Source organism: Ailuropoda melanoleuca, chromosome 10 (assembly GCF_002007445.2).
Source record: "Ailuropoda melanoleuca isolate Jingjing chromosome 10, ASM200744v2, whole genome shotgun sequence".
Lineage (NCBI taxonomy): Eukaryota > Metazoa > Chordata > Mammalia > Carnivora > Ursidae > Ailuropoda > Ailuropoda melanoleuca.
Genome location: NC_048227.1, coordinates 583,956 through 604,219, shown reverse-complemented (window position 1 = coordinate 604,219; position 20,264 = coordinate 583,956). Strand labels below are relative to the sequence as shown.

At 56.7% G+C, this 20,264-nt stretch overlaps 2 protein-coding genes across 6 annotated transcripts in view; one reads left to right on the top strand and one right to left on the bottom strand.

The window, feature by feature from the left end:
• Positions 1–20,264, top strand: part of C10H7orf50 (chromosome 10 C7orf50 homolog) — a 119,413-nt gene that overhangs the window by 58,484 nt on the left and 40,665 nt on the right. The window contains exon 1 of one of the 3 annotated variants that reach the window (XM_034669666.1): positions 17,068–17,194. The exons of the other annotated variants lie outside the window; for them this stretch is intronic. Within the exon in view, the coding sequence (XP_034525557.1) occupies positions 17,159–17,194 (36 nt within the window). The 5' untranslated portion in view covers positions 17,068–17,158. Of the gene's footprint in view, positions 1–17,067; positions 17,195–20,264 lie in introns of those variants that run through there. 3 annotated transcript variants of the gene reach the window in all.
• Positions 5,874–19,033, bottom strand: GPR146 (G protein-coupled receptor 146). Of its 3 annotated transcripts, none has more exons than XM_034669660.1 (3): positions 13,668–13,796; positions 10,809–12,693; positions 5,874–8,260 (listed from the first exon to the last, which is right to left on the bottom strand). In XM_034669660.1, the coding sequence occupies exon 3, from the start codon at positions 8,243–8,245 to the stop codon at positions 7,244–7,246; it is 1,002 nt and encodes a 333-aa protein (XP_034525551.1). In that variant the 5' UTR covers positions 8,246–8,260; positions 10,809–12,693; positions 13,668–13,796; the 3' UTR covers positions 5,874–7,243. The 3 variants fall into 3 exon arrangements, with proteins under 3 accessions (XP_034525551.1, XP_034525552.1, XP_011229161.1); XM_034669661.1 differs by lacking the exon at positions 13,668–13,796 and adding an exon at positions 8,355–10,490 and having other exon boundaries at positions 10,809–13,657; XM_011230859.3 differs by lacking the exon at positions 10,809–12,693 and having other exon boundaries at positions 13,668–19,033.

The window sequence follows — 20,264 nt, the reverse complement described above, 5'->3', positions numbered from 1 at the left end:
AACGGGCCACGAGAGACCACATGTTCTGTGACTCCACAGAGAGGATGTGTCCAGGAGAAGCCAGTCCACACAGACAGGAAGATGAGTGGTTGCAGGGCACTGGGGGGAGCCGCCTCTTATGTCGTGTCCTAAATACCAGCACTGATGACCCCTACGTGTGTCTTGACTCTTGTCACTAAGACATTTTCACCACGTGTTCAAAAATGGCTTTGAGATAGATGCCATAGAACTCCTCTGTTCTGAAAACACAGTTCACCACGTCCCACTTCAGGGACCTCTCCGTCACCTTGGGGGGTCCCACCTCCCCGTCTGTTCCCGATCCCTGTTCCCTGGGCTTCTGCCCCCACGCGCCACCAAGCTGTTTGTTTGGCTTTCCTTTTCCTGCTGCTGTTCAGTCAGCAAGAGGAAGAACGAGTAGGCTGATTAGGGACCTACTAATCTCAGTTCCAACCCAGGCCATGGTCTAGTGTTTCTCTGCAGTAGTGTGGGACGATGGGAGCCTTGGCAGGCGTGGCTACGTGGGGGTGATCCCGCAGGTGCTCCCAGCACAGGGAGCTGAGTCAGTGCCCCTCCAGGCGGTCTGTCTGCCCACACGCCCATGGCCGTCCTGCTGGCTCTTTCCTGATTTAGCTCCGTGCTCATCTGGCCTCGATGGTCACCTGAGATTCTTGGAGCGAGCCCATCGTGCCAGGTAATGAGGCCTTTTCAGACACTGGGGGGACTTGCTTGGGGTGTTTGGACAAATGCTTTCCTGAAGAAAACCATGTTTGGGTTATTGGTGGCTCCGACCCCGACTTCCAACCCCCTCAACCTGGCAGCCTGTCTCCGCAACCAGATGGCGAGCGCAGTCCCACCCTTAGGGCCCCAGTGTTCGCCTGCTCAGCCCGGTCTGGCAGGCTCTCTCCTCACAGGTGAGGTGCCGCAGTGTGCAGAGGTGAAAGGTGTCCACAGAGGCTGGGAGGAGTGTGGGCTTCTCCTTTGCGGGGCGGGGGGGGCAGGCGGCCTGCGCTTTTGGGGAGCATCATTTGCACCGTGTGGAATCGTGAGTCCGTTGTACGAGCGTTTCCTTGATCTTAGAAGTCTGGGAGCAGGAAGGGACTTGCAGTGATGGGCCCCCCATCTGTGACAGAAGCAGTTTGGATGCTTCAGGTGACGGCCAGCCCCCACGTAGCAGAGGCTGGACCCATGGGGCCTTCCAGCTGGCCGTGCATGAGCAGGCCCGGAGGCCATGGGCCAGAGTGCTTTCCCCTTCCAGACTCCACCATTCATCAGTGCCTTTTTAGATAGAAACTTTTACAACAGTTTTTAAAAAGTATGTGTAATCTTACAACTATTTATTTACCTTTCCAGCCATAGCACTTCTTAAGCTCTCTGATATGTAGGACATTGCATTAAATGTTTGACTTCACTTGGAGATGAGATATTCCAATGTGAAGTTGCCCTGTAAACAGCAGCGTCCCGGGCCCTCTCGCGGCTACTGTCCCTGTGGGCTCCGGGCTCTGCTGACGCCAGTGTTGCCACCTGGGGCTGTGTGGGCTTGGCGTGGCCAGCGTGCATGTGTGCACATGCGTGTGCGTGCGGGGCAGCGCCTGGCGGACGGAGCGCTCCTCTCCACTGCTGCAGAGGCTGTGTTTTTGTGAAGGCACAATTTGCTGTGAATTCTGGGAGGTCTGGGCCTGTGTTCTCAGGGGATCGTTTCTGAAGGACACGTCCTGTTGGGGGATGTGTAGCAGGATGTCTGCTCTTCAGCAGCTGGTTTGGGGGTGAAAGCCACCGTAGAAAATCACTGAATTATATCACCGAGTGTGACCCACCCAACCCCAGCCACATCAGCGGTAAAACCTGTGAGAAGCACCCTCTCGTGGCCCAAGCACCCCAGTGGCCCGGGGCTCCGTGGCCAGTACCCGGCTGCCCTGCAGAGTGAAGATCTGCCGACGGCCACTGGGTGGAGCTCCACAAACACGCCTGCTCTCCAACCCGGAAGGTAGCTGTGAGTCCCGTGTCGCCCGCTGGCACTCAGGACCCGGCCGGAGCGTGCTGTGAGCGTGCCGTGCTCCAGGCTTTCAGCACCTCGGGCTTCGGCGTCTTATTCACAGGTTCACATGATGCTGACGGCGGACGGGCCGAGAGCGCCTCTTGTTAAGTGGTTTTAAATACCAGGAGGCTCTGAAATTATCTTGCGAGTGTAGTTATTAGCCTGCTGTCGACCCACAGTGCCGAGAGCTCCTGTTTGCTCACTTCTGTGAGCACAGGTTGGGAACACAACAGGCATTCGACAAAGGCTTTGTACTCAGGACTCCCGTGTTACACACATGCGCGATCCACAGAATAAGGCAAATCATAAAAAGTCTTTAAACTGCATATTCTTTATTACTATAAAATGGGTATCTTCAAATTCTTTCATTCTTAGATGACTCGCTCACTGTGTACACAGCATGTTGACCTCTTGTGGAGGGGGACACCCCCCCCCGCTCCGCCGCCCAGCTGCTGGAGCCTCCAGGACACGCCGCTCGGTCCTCAGCCCTAGGGACGCGGTCAGCAGGTTGTAAATCTTTATTCTCACAGAAGAGTAAGGTTTGCGCGAGTTGTAAGTCTCTCTCTGCTGGCCTTCGTGGCAGACCTATACAGTGGCGTTCGCAGTGCACTCTGCCACCGTCGGGGGACGGCTCCTCTGACACGTGGCTGCGGCAGCCACGGAACGGCTACCGGTCAGATTACTGTAACTGTAACCAAGGAGCCACAGGGAAACAACTAGAGACGTCAGGATCTGTGTCACCGGCGAAATACTGATTGTGTGGTAATAAGTTCTGCTCTGTTTTCTGATCTACATCCTATCCCCCTGGAAATACACATTTTAAGAATTCTGAAATTGGATAACATTATCAAAGAATTTACATTTTCAAATGTGTGGGTTTTTCTTTAGCAGGTTTTTCTGCCTCATTTATGTAGAACTTTAGGCCAATGGGTGCATCCCCTGGAGCAGATTTAACAGATGAGAAATGAAAAAGCCCCCAAATTTTCTAACTGATTTTAAATTCAAGAACTGGACTCGTAATTTAGTTTCTTAATAATTTATTCCAGGTTTATCCTTTATCAGGTGCTTTCTATAAAGGAATGAATGTTTGACTTATGGACATGTTTGCCACAATTAGCAGTACATTGGCTTCCTGTGATAAATTCTATAACCTTCATGAAGTAAACCTAAGATTAAACTCACCTTTTAGAATCTTAAACGAGCATGGCAAGATAGGTGAGTATTTGTAAATTAACAAAAATAAAACTAATTTTAAAAATGTAAATCATTAAGAAGCTTTGATAACAAAATTAACAACCTTGGAACATTAACTTTCACGGGGGAAATATCAATTCGTCAATTAAAAAAAATATATATATATATAGGATTGAGTTCACAGTTTACTTTAGCTTTTTCCAAATAGCTCCTCATTCTTCTCTCAGCTCAAAATTCTTCCCCTTATTTTGGCAACTTGGCAGAAGCGCTGGAAGGTCCCATACCTGGAAGAGAAGTGCCAGGTCACACCAGGTTCATCCGAGATGAGTTTAGTACAAGAATGTGGATGAACGTGAAATGGGGAGTAAGTTCTGCAGCATGTGGGGTTGGTGGCAGAGGTGTCCCCAGCAGTGAGAACAGCATGGAGGTGAAGACACGTTGTCTGTGAGGCCCAGGGATGCTGCGAAAGCAGTGGCAGGGGTCTCCGTTAGAGGTAAGGGTCTGCCTGAGAGACCCAGCCTGCCTCAGGCCTGTGCTCCACCAGGAAGAGCTGCCGGGCTCCGACATGCCTCGGGGGCCCTCTGTCACTAGCACACACGGGAGCTGGGATGGGGGAGGGACCCGTGGCGGGACCCTCTCAGGCCCCCAGGAGGTCACCAGAAACAAGCCAGTTTGCAACCAGAGCCACTGAGAAATTGGAAACAAATTAGTGATTTTAGGTCCCTCTCCTGTTTAGGGGACCCCGGCTGGGGTGAGGGACTCAAGGGCTGTGGGCAGAGACCCATGTGCCCCTCAGCTCTGGGCTCTTGGGATTTCCCTCTCTCCTAGGAGCTCTTTCTCCTCGAGCAAAGAGCAGAACAGATGAGCAAGGAAAAGGGTCTTTTTCTTTGAACTAGCACTGCTACTGCAAACCAGCCCACCCGCTGGATCCCATTTCTGCTAGGAACGCTGCTGGCTTCCTGACCCACGAGCCTGGCTGTGCATGGTAGACCTTGGCCTGATGCTGGCCCCAGGCCTGCCCACCCGCCGTGACAGAACTAGAGGTCAAGCAGTAGCAGGCATGTTGGAGGTGAGAGGTTCTGTGGCTGCAGTGCTGGTGACCGTGTAGTCACACCGGTCACTCAGCCGACGCCAGGGTTTCCCAGGGGAGCCGTGGCCTCGGGACTACCCATCATGCAGCCTGCAGCTTGAGGAGGGTGGAGGGGGTCAGGCCTGAGGCTTTTGGGATTTGAAAAGAAACCCCAGTGCATCTGAAGACCTGGAGTGGGGGGGGGGGCGCATCTTTCAGTAGAAATAGCACGTTCCTGACAGAAGCAACCCGGAGCGCTCTCATTCTGCCCCGGATCTACTGGCAAGGAAGTAGATGGGTCCTACAGAACCGGTCCAGAGTTTCACAGCTACCCGGGGCGAGCAGGACCAGGGCCCTGGCATCCAGTGTACTTTCATGATTCTGCATAGGCAGACTTAACTCAGTCACATCCTCCTGGAGGGGATACACTCTGCAGATAGAAAAACAATGGCAACTAAGTCATGGGCTACATTTCCCAAGAGACCAGGACCAAACAGAGCAATTTCCCCACATGGAACGTGGCAAAAAAAAAAATCGAGCCACACTCTCATCCTTGGACCAGATGTGTCAGAACTCAGAAGTTTTCAGGTTGTCACAAGTTAGTAGGTTAATATCTCTGTTGTTAATATTAGGAGACTAATATCCAAAATACATAAAGAACTCCTACAACTCAGTAGCAAAATAAAATCTGATTACAAAATGGGGAGAAGGTCAGAATAGACATTTCTCCAAAGAACACAGACGGCCAACATGTACGTGAAAGGCGCTCTGCGTCCCTCGCCACCAGGGAGATGCACATCAGAGCCACAGAGGGAGACCCCCTCACGCCTGTTAGGATGGCATCATCACGAAGACGAGATAAGAGCTGGTGAGGATGTGGAGAAAGGGAACCCTCATGCACCGCTGGTGAGAATGCAGACTGGTGTAGCCACTCACACAATACAGAAGTTCCTCAAAAGTTAAAGAAATAGAATCACCCTATGATCTAGTCATCACACTCGTGGGTATTTAGCCAAAGGAGACAAAACCGGTAACTGAAAAGATGTCTGCACCACCGTGTTCACTGCGGCATTGTTCACCATGGCCAAGACACGGAAGCAGCTACGTGTACCTCGATGGACGAGTGGACACTGAAGATGGGGGGGGGGTGTCACAACACATTCCGTGGAGTATCAGCCATAAAAAGAAAAATCTGGCCATTTGCGACAACACAGATGGACCTGGAGGGCACTGTGCTGAGTGAAATAAGACAGAGAAAGACAAATACCGTATAATCTCACTTACATGGGGGATTTAAAAAAAAAACAACCAGGGTCATGGAAACAACAGATTGGTGGTTGCCAGGGGCGGGGGTGGGGGTGGCGGGAGAAATGGGTGAAGGGAATCAAGAGAGAAAAATAAAAAAATAAATAAATAAATACTGTGCATTACTGAGCAACGACCAAAAACAAAGCAGGTGTTTTTTTCTGGATGCACAATCCTAAAAGCAGGATGGAGTTACCAGATTACCGTTCCAGCCAAGCTATTCCCTCTATAACCATAACACTGCAAGGAAACTTCGGTTGAAACAGAAACCATATTTTAAGGAATGTGCATGTTTATGGTTTTCCTTTTAGCAAACAACTTCTGTGGGCCTGTTTTCCGCACGTACACACGCACACAGCTAACACACCGCGTGTATGGCACGCCACAGGACAGTGGGCTGGGGCAGGGCCCCATAATCACACTCTTCTTCCTCACAAAAGTGCCCTCATACCACACTTCAGGTCACCAGATGAATGTGCTGCAAACCTGAAAAATGAATCTTCCTGTTTTTAGAGTTTTGTGGGTTTCAGAGTTGGAATTAGGGGCTGCAGGCCTGGGATGTATCGTGAGGCCGGGGTGCCTGTGAGCGGATGGTGTGGGGGGCAGGAGGCTTCTGTTCCACAGTTTTAAGGCAGATGTTTATAGTCCATGGTGTGGAAGGATCCAGGTGCATGCCGCTTCTGGCTAAGCAGGAGGGTCTTGGACTCCCTGCGGCAGTAGCCGTGGAAGACCTGACAGGTGCGAGGTGGCGGTGGTGCCCCACGCTCCGTCCCAGACGCCAGACGAGACTCGGTTGTCCAGGCCTGTCTCTGCCCTGGGCAGTCCCTTCCAGCTTCAGTGTTAACTGCCTTTTCCTTTCTTCGGTTTATTTTTATTACTTGGTGTGGTGCACATGTTGGGGAGTTGACCTATGTGGGAAAAGGTCAGCTGATGTCACCTGTGAGGGCAGCGGGGGTACCGGGTGCATTCGGTGGGCAAGGAGAGAGCTGCCAGCTGCTTTACTCTCGATAAAGCCCAGCCGTGTGTGTGTGTGCCACCGTGCACCTGTCCTCTCATGCCTCCTGCATGCGACCCTGCAGCCACCAAGCCCACCCCCACCCGTCCGATGCAGGCGCTCTTTTGTGTTGCTTCCTTCATTTTCATACTGTTATGACTTTTCTGTCAGATCTCTCTTTTTATAAACAAAAATAAAGTGAGAGAGGGAATCGAGGATTTTAACGAGACAAAGTATAAATACTGGCTTTTGACTGTCGTCGCTTTGTCCCGTGGACCCAGTATGAAGAAGGCTGAGGGCGTGGACCTGGGGGATCGAGCAGAGTACACGCCTTGGGCAGAAGCAGGTGGGCTGACACAGCTTTTCTTCACACCAGGCCCCTGCTGCTTTGTCAACGTGGCCTTGGAGTAAGAGTGGCTTTTCTGGAACAACAGAAAACTTGGCGAGAACACCCCTTGTGCTGTCCTTTGTTCTTGCCTCAGTGACCTCCTGGGGAAGACAGTGACAAAGTGCCATGCATCCAGTTGAAGTGTCAGTCGCCTGTCTCCCGGGCGGGGGAGCGGACCGTGCCTCTAGGGTGTGCACCCTCGGCCACCTGTCAGGTGACCCCGCGGTGAGCACTGATGGTGGCCCTGGGACCGGCCCTCTATGCCATCACCTGCTGGACCCCCATTTGGTCTGGGGAGCAGCTCTGGTGCCCACAGTGCATTTTCTTGATCAGCCGCCGGAGTTTGCTGGGGAAGTTCCTATTGATGTAGCGGTAAAGAAGCGGCATCACGGAGCTGCTGGCGAAGGCCAGGAATCTCGACAGGTCCTTAGCAAAGAGCAGAATCCCCAGGTGGTGCCCGTCCACGGGCTTCCCCCGCAGGGCGAGCAGCGTGTGCCCCAGGAGGGTCAGGTAGTGAGGCGTCCAGAGCCCAAACTGCGTGCAGACAGTGGCCACCAGAAGCCTGTGCACCGAGGGGTCCAGCCTCCCTGCGTCCTGGTCAAGGGGCGTGTCTTCCTTCCGGATCCTCGAGATGAGCGCGAGTGCATAGAGCACGGCCAGGGTGGGGACCACATACCCAATGAACACCATGATGGCGTCAGCAGCCTCTGTGTCCTGCATCTTGGAACACTCGACGACCCTGGCCGCCACATGGCTGCAGATGTAGAAGAGCAGGGAGGAGAAGCTGGTGAGCAGGGCCCCGCCCCAGACGAAGCCGCACATGTGCCTGGTGTTGTAGACGCTGGACATGTAGGTGCGCGGCAGGGCACGCTCAATGTAGTAGTCGAGGCTGAGCAGGGCCGTGGAGTACATGGTCACCAGGGAGGAGACGTTGAACAGCACCAGCAGCGTGACGTGGGCCTCGCTGCTGAAGCCCCACAGGGCCCACCCGGAGGCGGTGGGGCCCAGCAGGTGCACGGGCGCCAGGGCGCTGAGCACCAGGCCTGCCACGGCCATGTTCACGAAGTAGACGTCGGGCATGGTCATGCTGCTCTGGTCGTACAGGTTGACCAGGACGAGCAGGGCGTTGTAACCCAGGCCGATGGGGACGCCAACGACCAGGTAGAGCAGCGAGAAGACGGACAGGACCAGGTGGAAGTGCTGGCAGAGGAGCTGGTCCTCCGCGCTGCCCGTGCCGTTGAGCGGGCCGCAGCTCCACATGGCGGCGGCGGCGGGCTGTGTGGGAGAAAGCAGCGGAAGGTTAGAGCCCTGGGCCTGCGAACCCCTCATAGGTGCAGAGGTGGCGCAGGAAGATAGCCTCGCTCCTTACACTGGCACAGGAACAGCCGGCGACCAAAATTCTGTCCCCAGCATGTGTGTTTTCTGTGAGAGCCAAGGTGCCGTCCCATGGCTGTCCTACATCCCGAGCTGAGCAAGCAAGGTCACGATGCTGCAGTCATCTTACCGGCCATGGTGGGTCTCCCTAAGCCTGTTTCTGAGAGAAATCTGAGCAGTGGATGCTTTCCTGGGGAAGATGCTGGGGGGCAGGTCGCTCCCAGCGTGCTCCGTGGCTCCTCCTGGGTCCCGGCTCTCTCCGCCGGGAGGGGACACGCTGCAAGACCTCCCCCACCCCCACTGTGCCCTGACCCTTCCCCTGGACTGCGTGGCTTTGAACCCACATAACCCCCTCCCGTTCAGCCTCTTTACTGAAAATGGGTTAGAAAGACAGGTGCCTGTGGGGCCGTTGGCCCGTCAGCCAGGACGGCAGACCCTGCACCTCGCTCGGGGCTGTCATGCGTACAACAGGGGCCTTCCTGTGACAGGGTGACCCTCCACAGCTACCTGGGTGAGAACAGCAGCCTCTCTGCTGAGCAGGCAAGCCACAGCCTTGCCTGGACCCTTCTCGGCATGCATGGAAACTGTGTACCTGCCTTCCACACCTGTGTCTGCGATCTGGTGGCCAGAGACCGGCCCTGTCTCTCATGCCACCCGGCTGCAGCGGCAGGCTGCACCTCCTCCAGCCCCGTGAGCGGGCACGGGTGCACACGTGGGAGCAGATGTGTGGGCAGCTAGCACGTGCAACTGAGGTATGCCGTGAACTGAGCTGGGATAGCACGAGGCACTAAGCCAGGCGGTGGGAGGCTGGAAGTGGGGGTGGCTGCCACGGGCTGAGACGCTCGTGCCTACACCTCCACAGGGCCGTCACGGGGTCCCAGTGAGGCCATGTCCGCGAGAACTGTCGTGGAGCCTGGGGTTCCCTGGGGGGACGTGCTCCCGGCGGAGAGAGATGGACAGGGGTGGGCCATCGTGTGGGAGGCCTGGGTACACAGCTGGCCGTGAGGACCCACAATGTGAGGAAAGAACACTCTTCACAAATGTCAGTTCTTTGGAGAAAAACCTGACTTTCAAAATGCAGTTTGGTCCAACCTGATCTCCTGCTCTCAGAATAAGAAATCCTCTTGGGCAGACAGATACAAAGCAAATGTTTGTTTCCCCAGCTTAGGGACAGGGATCAGCCAGCTCTCCTGCCCATGACGGGGCTCGGGGGCCAGGCCCTGCCCATACATGCTGCTGCGCTGCAGGCTGGAACCTGGCGTGGGGATGAGGGGTGACTCGGAGACCACGTCCTTTGTGACCACGGACCTTTACCCACTGGTCTGCCTTGCCCTGCCCCACCCGGGCCAGCAGGGCGACAAGGGCTTAACAGTGAAGGAAACGCAGGGAGGCCGGGGGTCCCCACAACAGAAGTGTGCCTGCATCGGAGTCCCTCAGCATCAGACTGCGGTGGGCAGGTAGACGTCAGGAACATCTATTCAGTGGGGGTGTTTTGCAATCTTCACGAATGCCGCCCAGCAGCCTGCAATGATGTGTCAGACGGGAGCGATGCTCAGGGTCAGGCTGGGCGCAGGGCAGGCTGGGCTCCGCCCACACGTGCTGGTTACCGCACTTTCAGAAGCATTTACTGTTATCCACAGCATGGGCTAGATCCTAAAATCCAGACAGTGCTCCCCAGCCTCTGGCCCTGATAGGCGCTCTGCACCCCAGGGGCTGGATTCCGGGGGAGAAGGTGAGAGCCCCAGGCAGGTGGCACACTCCCAGAACACCCGTGGGTCCTACAGCCGTGGCGCTGGGTCCTGCAGGGAGCTGGGGAGGGCTCCCTTTTATTGTCATCTTTTAGCTGATTACTTGGCTGGTTTCCACTCCTTCTCCTTCCTGAATGCCTCCAGATCTGGCTGTGCATGTTTAACCATGGCCTCCTCTCTGACCTAAGGCTCCTCCATGCTGACCCGTGGCTCCGACAGTCACCAGTGGCGGGGGGGGACAGTGAGCAGAGGAGGCTGCGGGGAGTTTGTCCACCAGACTTCACTGGCCTCGAGTCCCCAGGAAACTTTACATTCTTGTGGCCACTGTGGACATCTTCCATCCCAGAGGATCCGTCCGTGCTGTGACCAGCTGTGTCCACGTCCTGCCCAAGGAGTCATAGGGTCTGCCTGAGATATCCCACCCACTCTCGTGTCCAAGCCTCTTTCCTCACGAGAGGACAGAGACGTGCCCCAGAAAAGGAAGGGCCTGGCGCCATCATTAGGACAGGCACTGGCTCCAGTGGGGCGCACGCCAGCAGCAGAGGCCGGCACCCGAGGAGCCGCACTCCTGGTCTGACAGAGCCCGTCTTCCTCAGGCTTGCCCTGTCGCCTCCCTCCCACCTCAGGTTTGCGCGGGACCCGCAGCACTCCCTCCCGCTACCCAGCGCTTGTCCCCAGCATCGCGGCCTAAGGCTGCTTACCTTTATCCCAAGCCCCACATGTCTCTGTGCCTGGACCGCAGACCCCGTCCGCGAGTGACACGGCAGCACAGACGCCAGAGAGGATCCTGTGTTTCTCTGCAAACCACCCCACCCCCCGCCGCGGGTGCTTATCAGCAGCAGCCGCGCCAGCTTCCTACGCGGTGCGTGTGCGCACTCAGTGCCCGGCGTGGAAGCACACTACTTGTTTTCCTCCAGTAAATCGCTCAGTTTCTGCCTCCTTGGCAGGCACAGCGGCCCCTCCCTATCTCTGTTTACAGCCAGTTCCACAGAACGAGGGTTGTGCCTGGAAGGGCCGGCACCGTCAGTTCGGACTCCTGCCCCGTCGCGCCGGTTCAGGGAGCCCCAGGTTCCTTACCCTCTGCACCCTGGCCTGTGCTGAGTGATGGGGCAGGTGCGACAAGGCTTGCCCAGAGCCCACGTGTCCGTTCCTGACACTCGGGGTGCAGGGCACGTGCAGTGATGAGTTCCTTTTTACCCTTGAGCAAGGAAACGGAGAGGTAACTTAGGACGGAACCGTAGGCCACACCGAGTCTCTGCGGAGAAGGGCCGTGGCCGCCAGCCCTGGAGCACGGACACCAAGGGGCTCTTTGAACGGGCAGCAGTGACTGAGGATGGGCTCAGGACTGGCAGGAAGGGTGGGTGTCTTCCCCATGTCGCTGTGGTACACAGAGTTGGCCTGAGCGTGCCACAGCAGAGCTGCTGGCCAGTGGCTGCTGGCCCTGTCCCCCCAGCTAGGGGCTCAGGGAGCCGCTGCCCTGACTGCCCAGGGCTGCCCCGTGGGGCCGCGGGGAAGGGCAGCTGGCAAGCGGCTGCACTGGGCTGAGAGTGGCTCCATTCTTGGGAAATGGTCACGTGGAGCACAGTCTGTTTAGAATTTCCTTCCTAGTTCTCGTGCTTGTGTGGCCCTGGCTCGCGCATCGGAGAGGCCGTACGTGTGGAGAGCAAGCGGTGGCCATCCGTGCTGGGTCTTCAGTTGAAATAGGCCTGAGCTTCTGTTTGCTGACAGCGAGTAGTTACAGAATTTATCGACTTTATTTCATAAGCAAGAGTTTGCGTCTGTGCGTAGTTCCCGTGCGCGTCGAGTCTGAGGATGCCAGCTGTTGGCTTTCTGCCAGCCTGACCATGACAGGCTTTGCCTTTTGTCCCAGCATTCTTCTGGGGAAGCCAGCGACAAGGAGCCACTTCATTTTATAAACACGGGCATGTGGTATTTGCCAAAGCAGGAGCGTTCATTTCCGTCTGTTGGAGGATGGGGCTGAGAGGCAGGGGACAGAAGGGAACACTTGGGGGAGGAGGCAGGGGGCCAGGTGCAGGGGTGATGCCACCATTGCTGAGGACATTGGACGGCCAAGTGCCCGCCTCAAGACGGGCTCGCCCATGCCCTGCACAAACCGAACGTAGGTCCCTGTGAGTACTGCTGGTGGAGCCCACTGAGGCCAGGGCTGTGGGCACGTGGCATAGGTGGGCAGGAAGCAGGGGGAGGTGCTCAGGAGGCCAGGGGACAGCGACTGCACCCCCAGAACTGCCACGCGGCAGTGGGTGTGGTGAGTGAGCAAATGGTGGTCCTGTCTAAACCCTAGTCCCAGGCACTTGGTGAAGCATGCGTGGGTCTTGCAGCTGCTGGCTCTCGTCACAGCTCGCGTTCCGAAGGACATGGTGGGGGGGGCGTCCTGTCCAGGCCAGGGCCGCTGCCTGTCATTCTGCACCTGGGAGCCAGGCGGATGCCCCCAGCCCCCAAGCCTGCCCTCATGGCCACAGAGGGCCTCTGGTGGGGGCTGGCCCCAGCCTGCCTTTCTCTGGTTCCCATTTCCTTGTGGTGACTCCACTTCCCTTTTGCAGACTCTGGTTTTGCAAGTCCAGGAACCTGGGAACAGAGATTTCCCCTCAGGCCGTCTGGGGAGGAGGAGGACCTGGGAACAATGGTTTGGCTCCCGCCCTCCTGCCCAGACCTCAGACCACCTTTCCAGCTCCTGAGAAAGAGGAACTTGGAGCCCAGCCCTGGGGGGGGGTGCTGTTTCAGGAAGGCCGTCTGCAGAGCTGCACTGGGCTTAGTGCACTCAGCGGTGCCCAGTGCTCCGCTCCACCCATTCTCATTTGGAAGTCTGCCCATTCTTCCCAGACGGCAGGATGGATAATCTAGCTTCCAGGGCCCTGTCACCTGCTGTGTCCCCTCAGCGGACGGGGTCAGGGTCAGTGAGGACCCCGGTGGGCTTCTCGTCCAGACTGGCCTTACAAACAAGGCTGGGCCTGTCTCCACACCTCCTCCCTAGGACCCCCGCCCCCTCCTTGCCAGAGCTTCCTGCTGCCTCCCTGGCTCCTGGCCCTGCCTCCTCTTCCACGACCCTAGAGTCTTTTCTAGAAGGGTGTGTTGGCAGAGCTGCCTGGCCTGCTCTGTCCTTCTTGCCCCCACTTCCTCCCACCTAAGCAGCTCCCCTGCCCTCCTCTACTGGGCCTGCCTCCAGCCTCTCAGTGCCAGAATTACCACTTCCACCTCTCCCACCCCCAAACCAACCCCCAAGGTCCACATGAGTCCCGTGTCAGCACCCACAGCAATGGCTGTGCCCACAGCCCTGCAGCAGACAAGGGACCGGGAATGGTCCCAACCTCCTGCCCTCCCGCCTCACCCACAGGACTGTACTTGAGGCCCCCACGGATTCCCACTCCTGCCAGCCCAGTGGGTCACCTCAGCTTGGTGCTGGTTCTGTCCCTAAATCTCTCCCTTCCCGGTTGGGGTCCCAGCCTCCTCCTGAAGAGGTCCCTCACCACTGTGAGCGTCTTCCAGACCAGAGCACTCTCTTCTCTGTCCCAGATCTCCATGGGGAGAAGTGACCCACTCACCCTGGAGACCCCTGCCGAGACGGGTCCGTGGTGGCTTCTGTGCGCGTGCAGTGTGTTCTCCGGGGAGCCACGACTGCCAGTCTGCCTAGGTGCACGGAGCAAGGGCGCCGCTGGCATGCGCAGGTGTCCTGCTGTCCGAGTCCGTGGGAATGGCAGCAGTAGGCCTGCTGGGCCCCCATCCTCTGTGCCGCAGGGCGTGGGCCTGAGGCGGGATGTGGCCCTGGACCTCTGTGGTGACAGAGTGGCGGCCCAGCCCCAGGCCGGTGGGAGGGGCTGTAGGAGGGCCGTGCATAGTCAGGCTGGCCTGTTCTTGCGGGCACCGGGCATCTTGGCTGGGCAGGAAAAGGGAGGCACCTCTCCAGGCCAGGGACCTCACACCTGCTTGGGGTTGTCCAAGACGGAGCCCACTGTAATTTTCTTCTGTCTTTTTCCATAAAGGTGACGCACATATCCTCCCTCTCTGAGGGTTTTGTGTGTGGTTGTTTTGTTTTCTAATTACACTTAGGAAGAAGAAAGCCTCCACATCATGAGGGCAGGGCTGGTCTTTCAAGTGCTTGCTCCCCTTTCCGCTCCTGTTCCCATGGGATGGAGAGGCCGGTACAGCGTGGGGGCAGCACAGTTCCAGGCCTGTGGGCCGGCGGGCGCCTGAGAGAGGAGAGCAGATGAGTGGCCGGCCCACAGGAGGGTGCCAGGCCCCAGGCCAGGTCAGAGTGCATGGCAGGGCTGGCCTGAGAAATGGCAGCCCCAAGATCCCCGCCCCGGGGCAAGCCCTCAGCCGACTCAGATTCTCACTGTGTATGTGTCCGTACCCACTTGGCGCCCCTTTCCTTGAGCTTGGCTGCGCGCACATCCCAGAGAGGGCAGCCTCCAGGCAGGCCAGACGTGTCCCTCCAGAAAAGCCTGAAAGGACCCAAAAGCTGAGTTGACATCTCATGCATGAGGCTGGCTGTGTGGTGGGAAGCCTTTAGAGGGGACAAAGCTGTGGTCATTTATTCTCCAGTGTGTAGGGGTCACCTCTTGGGCCCCAGCAGCCCTACCCTCCAGAGGAGAGCGAGGCTGAGGTTCGCAAGGACAGAGTCTTGTGGTCAAAGCCAGCGTCCATTTGTGGACTTGGTGCCCCAGCACTGCCATCCAGGCCTCTACTGCCTCATGGGGTGCCCTGAGGCCAGCCTGTCAGAAGGGCACACGGTACAGTAGCTGCATCCCACAGGGCAGGGAAGACCCAGTGAACACTGGTTGAGACGGAGCGAGAGGCCGGTGGACATGCAGGACGAGTCTGAGTGTCCGCTGGGAGGCTCCTAGGGCATGGAGCCCTTTCGAGTTCTGTGCCCCCTCCCAGTTTCTAGGGACCTAGCGGTTTCCAGGCCTTCTCTCTCCCTTTGTCCCTAGCTGGGGCCTGTGTGTCCTCAGCTGGGTGACAGTCATTGCCAATGCTCTCATGCATAAAAGAAAAGCCATTGTCTTCCAAGATCCCCTCTGGGCTTCAATAATTACATTTCGAGAAGGTGCTTTCCTAGACTTGGCAATTTCCAACCCCAGGAGATCTCTCGGCCGCCTCCTGGTCGTGCTGTGCTACCTCGAGGTGGGTCGCTGGGTCGCTGGGTCGGGAGGCTCTTGGGCAGGGTTATGGGCTCAGCACGTGAGCGTGGAAGGGCTGTGTGCCGCAGGCTGGAGGCATGGAGCAGCTGAGAGAAGGGAACCCACGGCTGTCTGACCCGCAGACCTGTGGGCCTGATGGAGGAGGACGGCTGGTGGCCGCAGGTCTGTCATGAGCACTCCTCTGGGCAGCTTTCCTTGCTGGCCTGGAAAACCGAGGAAGCACCCTCTGCTCTGGGCCCTGCACTAGTACTTTGGGGATCTCCGGTTTCTTCCTTACTGTAACGGCGAGCACCCAAGACACCAGCACTGTGGCAGTCATGCAGACAGCCTTGAGGCCCGCCTGCAACAGTAGGCGCAGGCCTGGTCACCGGTGGCTGACCACTGAATCAGCACACCGGCAGAAAGGGCCCTGCAGGCCACGGGTTTGGAGCAGAGGTCTGTGGGTGGGAGGTCAGGCCAAAGGGAAGATGAGCTGACTGGAAAGCTGGGAACAGAGGCAGGCCACGCCTCTGCTCAGAGGCCTGAGGAGCCCTGAAAACCAGGAGGGGCCGGGTATCCCAAGCGGCAGGGGTGGTGTCTGCATTACGAGCTTGCTTCCGGGCCTGGGGATGGAGGGGGATGGACAGGGATGGACTGGGACAGGTGCACAGCGCGGCCTGGGTGCATCCTGGGGCACCAGTCCTCAGTGGCTTTCCTACTTGGAGGAAGCGGCTCTGAGTCCAGGCACTGCCTTGAACCCTGGCCTACCTCGTTCTACCCTACACGGGGATCTCTGAAACAGGACCTCCACAGTGAAGGGGGTTCTTACACAAACACTCCCTCGCAGAGGGAGCGGAGCCAGCAACCTGTGAACTGCGTACCACGATGGCAGGAAAGGTGCACGTGCCCCCAGTTTTGTGGAGTGTCTGCCTGGTTGCGAATTCTGCCTCTGGAACCAGCTGCCCACACTGGTGCCAAGGCTCACTGCTTACCCACTGGAGGATGCTACCTCAGTTTCCCCAGCTTAGGAGACTCTCCTGTGACCACGCAGGGTGGGCCTCAGAAAGTCCCTGGTGGGTGGACAAGGAGGGTGCGGGCCGTACCCTCCTTCCCCAGACACAGGGAACGCACAGAAAGCTGGTGTGTGAGCTTTAGCTCAGAATCTGCCACCTGACACATGGGAAGAGGAGATGGACAGGAAGGGAGGTATGGGGACAGGAGCCCCAGTTACAAGCCTAGTGCATGCTGTCGGGGTGGGGAGGGTGGGGAGAGGAGCAAGCTCCAGACCCCTGCCGCACGTATCAGAGGCTTCGCAGAGCTTAAAGGCTTTGTGGTCCGGTCAGGGCTTTGGTAACAACACAAACAGCGCATTTCCTGGTGTTGCACTCACATTACACTGGGGCATGAATGTGTGCTTCCCTTGCCTGTGTTCCCAGCACACAGAGAAAGGGGGCTGGGGGAGAGAGCAGCCTGGTCCGGTTCTTTTCCCGTGCTAACTTGGGAGGATTCAGGGAGTCCTCTCTGCAGCGACACTCCCTCCTCTTCACTGCTGGCAAGGCCCACACTCCAGTTAGGCTGCCTGTTAGAAGCATTTTGAGGCAGGACATTGGTGGCTTTCTTTCTGTGCCTTTTCAAAAAAGAGCCCAAAATGGTATAAACCAGCCTATTAAAAGTGCATGTCTGTAAGCAATGAAAATGAACTTCACTAAAATCCAAGGCTAAAGTAAATAGCGATCTCTGTGCAAACAGGATGCCAGGAGTGGGTTAGAGCAGCAGCCTTGCGGCGGGGGCGGGGGGGTGGTGACTGTGGGCTGTGCGGATGCAGGAGCAGGCTGCTGCTGGGGTGGGCAGGGGTCACGCCTCCTGGGAGTCCTGCGTGGGTGTGGGCGTGGGCATGCACAGAGCCCACAGACATGAAAGACCAGCGAAGAGAATCAGCCTGTTCCAAGGTAGGGGAGCTGGTTTCACTAAAACCTTACCCTTATTTCCTTGCTCTGTTAATCAGGAAATCCTGTCCTCTGGTGTTGGGGGCCCATGGTGCTGGGCCTCCTGCCTGCCCCCCCCCCACTGCCCACACTGGGGCAGGGTAGAGGTGCACACACTGATCCCTTGCCTAGACTGCCTTTCCTCGATTCCCCCATTCACTTGACAAGTACTAACTGACCCCTGAAGTTTTATTTTGTCATCAGCAGCACCCTGAGGAGCCCTCCCTGACCGCTCTCCCCACCCCCTCCAGCCAGTCCTGCTGCAGCTCTCTCTTTGCCACCTGCTGGGAGCTTTCTGAATGGGGGGGAGGCTCTTGATTCCCGCGCGAAGCCTGGCTGGCTGGCTGGCTGGGGAGAAGGATCATTAGATCATGTCAGAGGCTCTTCCCCAAGGTGAGCGATAGACCCCGCGCAGTAGAAGGGGTAGCAGAGAGAGTGGGAGTGCCTCTTGTCGCAGGGAGGTCTGGGTGTGGGCACAGGGCTGTGGGGCCCAGGCCGTGTACCCTGAGTGGGCAGACAGCTCAGCCTGGCTGACGTCCCGTGGGTTGTTTCTGTTTGACGTAGGCCCGCTGTGCACCATGAGACTCAACTTCAGATGAATGTTCTAGAACAATCAGAATGCTTTGAAAAGGGCTCCTGAATGTTTATTTCCTTTTGTAATAATGGGCAGAGGTTTTAGCTACAATTAACATCCAGCGGGTAGGAGCCAGACACTCCGGAAAGGCTGGTCCTTTCATAGGGTTTTCACTGTAGAGAGCTTACGCATACTGATTCCTATCACAAATGCTGTGCCTTCCTGGAGTGTGATAAGAAACTGTTCGTTGTATAGATGGGTTGTTTTGATTTTTATAGCCTTTTGCTTTTTACTGTTCTAAATTGCAGAGTAGTGAGTGAACCAAGCAACCTGGCGCAGATGCATAAACAAAGAACGGCCCCTCTCTCTCTGTGGAAGAGAACAGGCATGTTTTCTGGTTCAGGAAGGGCTGAGGGGGGCCGAGACCAAGCAGCTGGTCCGGGCCAGCAGGACGCCTGTGCCAGGCCACCGGCTTCCTTCCCTGGAAGGAGATGGGACACATGTTCTTCTGTCAATGGAGCACTAGTTTCTTGGGCTTTTCTGTTCCCAGACTAACTTGCTTTGAGGCTAGTGCCCCTTCCAGGCACACCAGGCCAGGGGAAGACAAACTCAGAGACTCACTCAGAAATTCAAGGGGTGAGAACAGATCGGGTCTCCATTTCAGACACCCCAGCCAGGCTCCCCGATCTCCCGCAACCTTTAACTTGGTGTGCTCTTGGGGGGAGGGCTCAGAACTGCTGATCTGCTGATCTTATCCCTTTAACTCGGTGTGCTCTTACCTGGGGGAGGGTGGCGCTCGGAGCCTCTGATCTTATCAGTGCCTGTGGTTCCTTCCCAGGGAGGAACCGCTGGTCATTTTTACTTGTCACAGTTCCTTCCTCAGTTTGCTGGGTTCTAATTAAACTGGGAAGCTCCCCGGCACACCCCCACTCTCATGTATGGGTGGAAAGGGACCCAGGGAGGGCCTGCTGGGGGATGCACAGGACACCTAGCCCATCTCACCCCCCTGTCCTGTGATGTGAGGGGTGTTGCACATGGAGCCTCCCAGGGGACTGGACTCTTCCCCGGCACTGTGATATTTTGGCATCTCAAACTAGAATGATTTGTCATGTGCGCTAATGCAGAGGCCCCAGTTCTCTGGAAGGGAACTCACCCCTCCCCCTCCCGCCACCCCCAAGACAGTGCCCTGGTATGTGGTTGGGTCGCTAGAAGCCTGGTGGCAGTTATGTTTTCAGGATTCCAAATGACATCCAAGGGACGAGATGGATGCAGCCGCCCCAGGAGCCCCCCCCCCCCCGCCCCGTCCCAGGAGGCAGCAGGGCCTTCTTCCCACCTGTAAATCACACAGGCATATTTCCCAGCAGTGCTCTCTGCAAGTATGTCACTTTCTCATTATATAATAGGTATACCCAGTCTTCACATCCCAACCTAAAAGCGTGTACGACCCACATTAAGTGGATGTGCCTGGCCTGTCATCGACCGACCATCGGCTTTGAGTTCCACGCTGACATTTGCGTTCTGCCCTAAAACTGTGTTTTTCCATCCTCGGGGTACTTCCACACTCACTAGAGAGGCAGGACACCCCGTCGTCAAAGAGCTGTGTGTGGCCCTGGGTAACAGGCTTACTGCTCCAGCCCCAGCTTCCTCTGTGTGACAGGCCTCGCAAGCACTGACCGACCACATGAGAGCTTCTTATCTGGACTCCTGCTTCTTTCAGGAAGATTACAGAAGTTCTGGTTTGGAGAGCTGGGCCCCACAGCAGTTCCTTTTGGAGCCATGCCGTGGGTCCTGGACAGTGCCCGTCTGCTAAGTGTAATTTTCACTCAGTGGTGCCCCAGCTGGACTCAGTCAGGACAGTGGAGGATCTGGTCACCATTATGCATGGTCAGAGCCACTTTCCTCATACCTTTGTATTTGCAGGGGTCAGTGAAGCCAGCTTCTGGCCTTTTGCCATTGAATGCTAACCTCTGCTAGAGGCTGAAGATAGGGGCTGCTCAGCTGAAATACGGAGCTTGTTACTTGGAGATCTCAAAGGAGATCAGAGGGATAAATGGTGCTCTGGACGTGAGATGTCCAAGCACGCTCAGGCTCTCCACATCTGGGCAGGGCAGACACTAGCTAGATGACCCCAAGCACATGAATGCCCAGCTTGGAGACCAGAGTTATAGTGTTTATGACACTAACGTGCTGCTTGCTGTGTTTCTTGTTGCTAGCAGAGTGGGTGTTCAAAGGCTGGGGGTCACTGCCTTCCTATGAAGTTTTGCAGGAGCCTTTCCATGCACAGGGAATTTTACATTTTTATCAAGTGTCCAAGACAGTTAACAACAGACTTGCTGTCTACATTTAGATGTAGTTCCAGAACTTACTAAAAATTGTGTAATCATAAAGAGGAGGAAAGCTATAAGCATGCTGACCCAGGACGAACTCGGTCAGCCTTTCCCCCCCCCCGCCACCCCCCCC

What these genes read in the sequence shown, in the direction of transcription:
- GPR146 (XM_011230859.3), bottom strand. Translation starts at nt 13,784, where the DNA reads ATGCCAGCGGCGCCCTTGCTCCGTGCACCTAGGCAGACTGGCAGTCGT. An exon ending in TCTCGGCAGGGGTCTCCAGG is followed by an intron (nt 8,261 to 13,667) that starts GTGAGTGGGTCA and finishes TCTCCCACACAG; the next exon opens with CCCGCCGCCGCCGCCATGTG.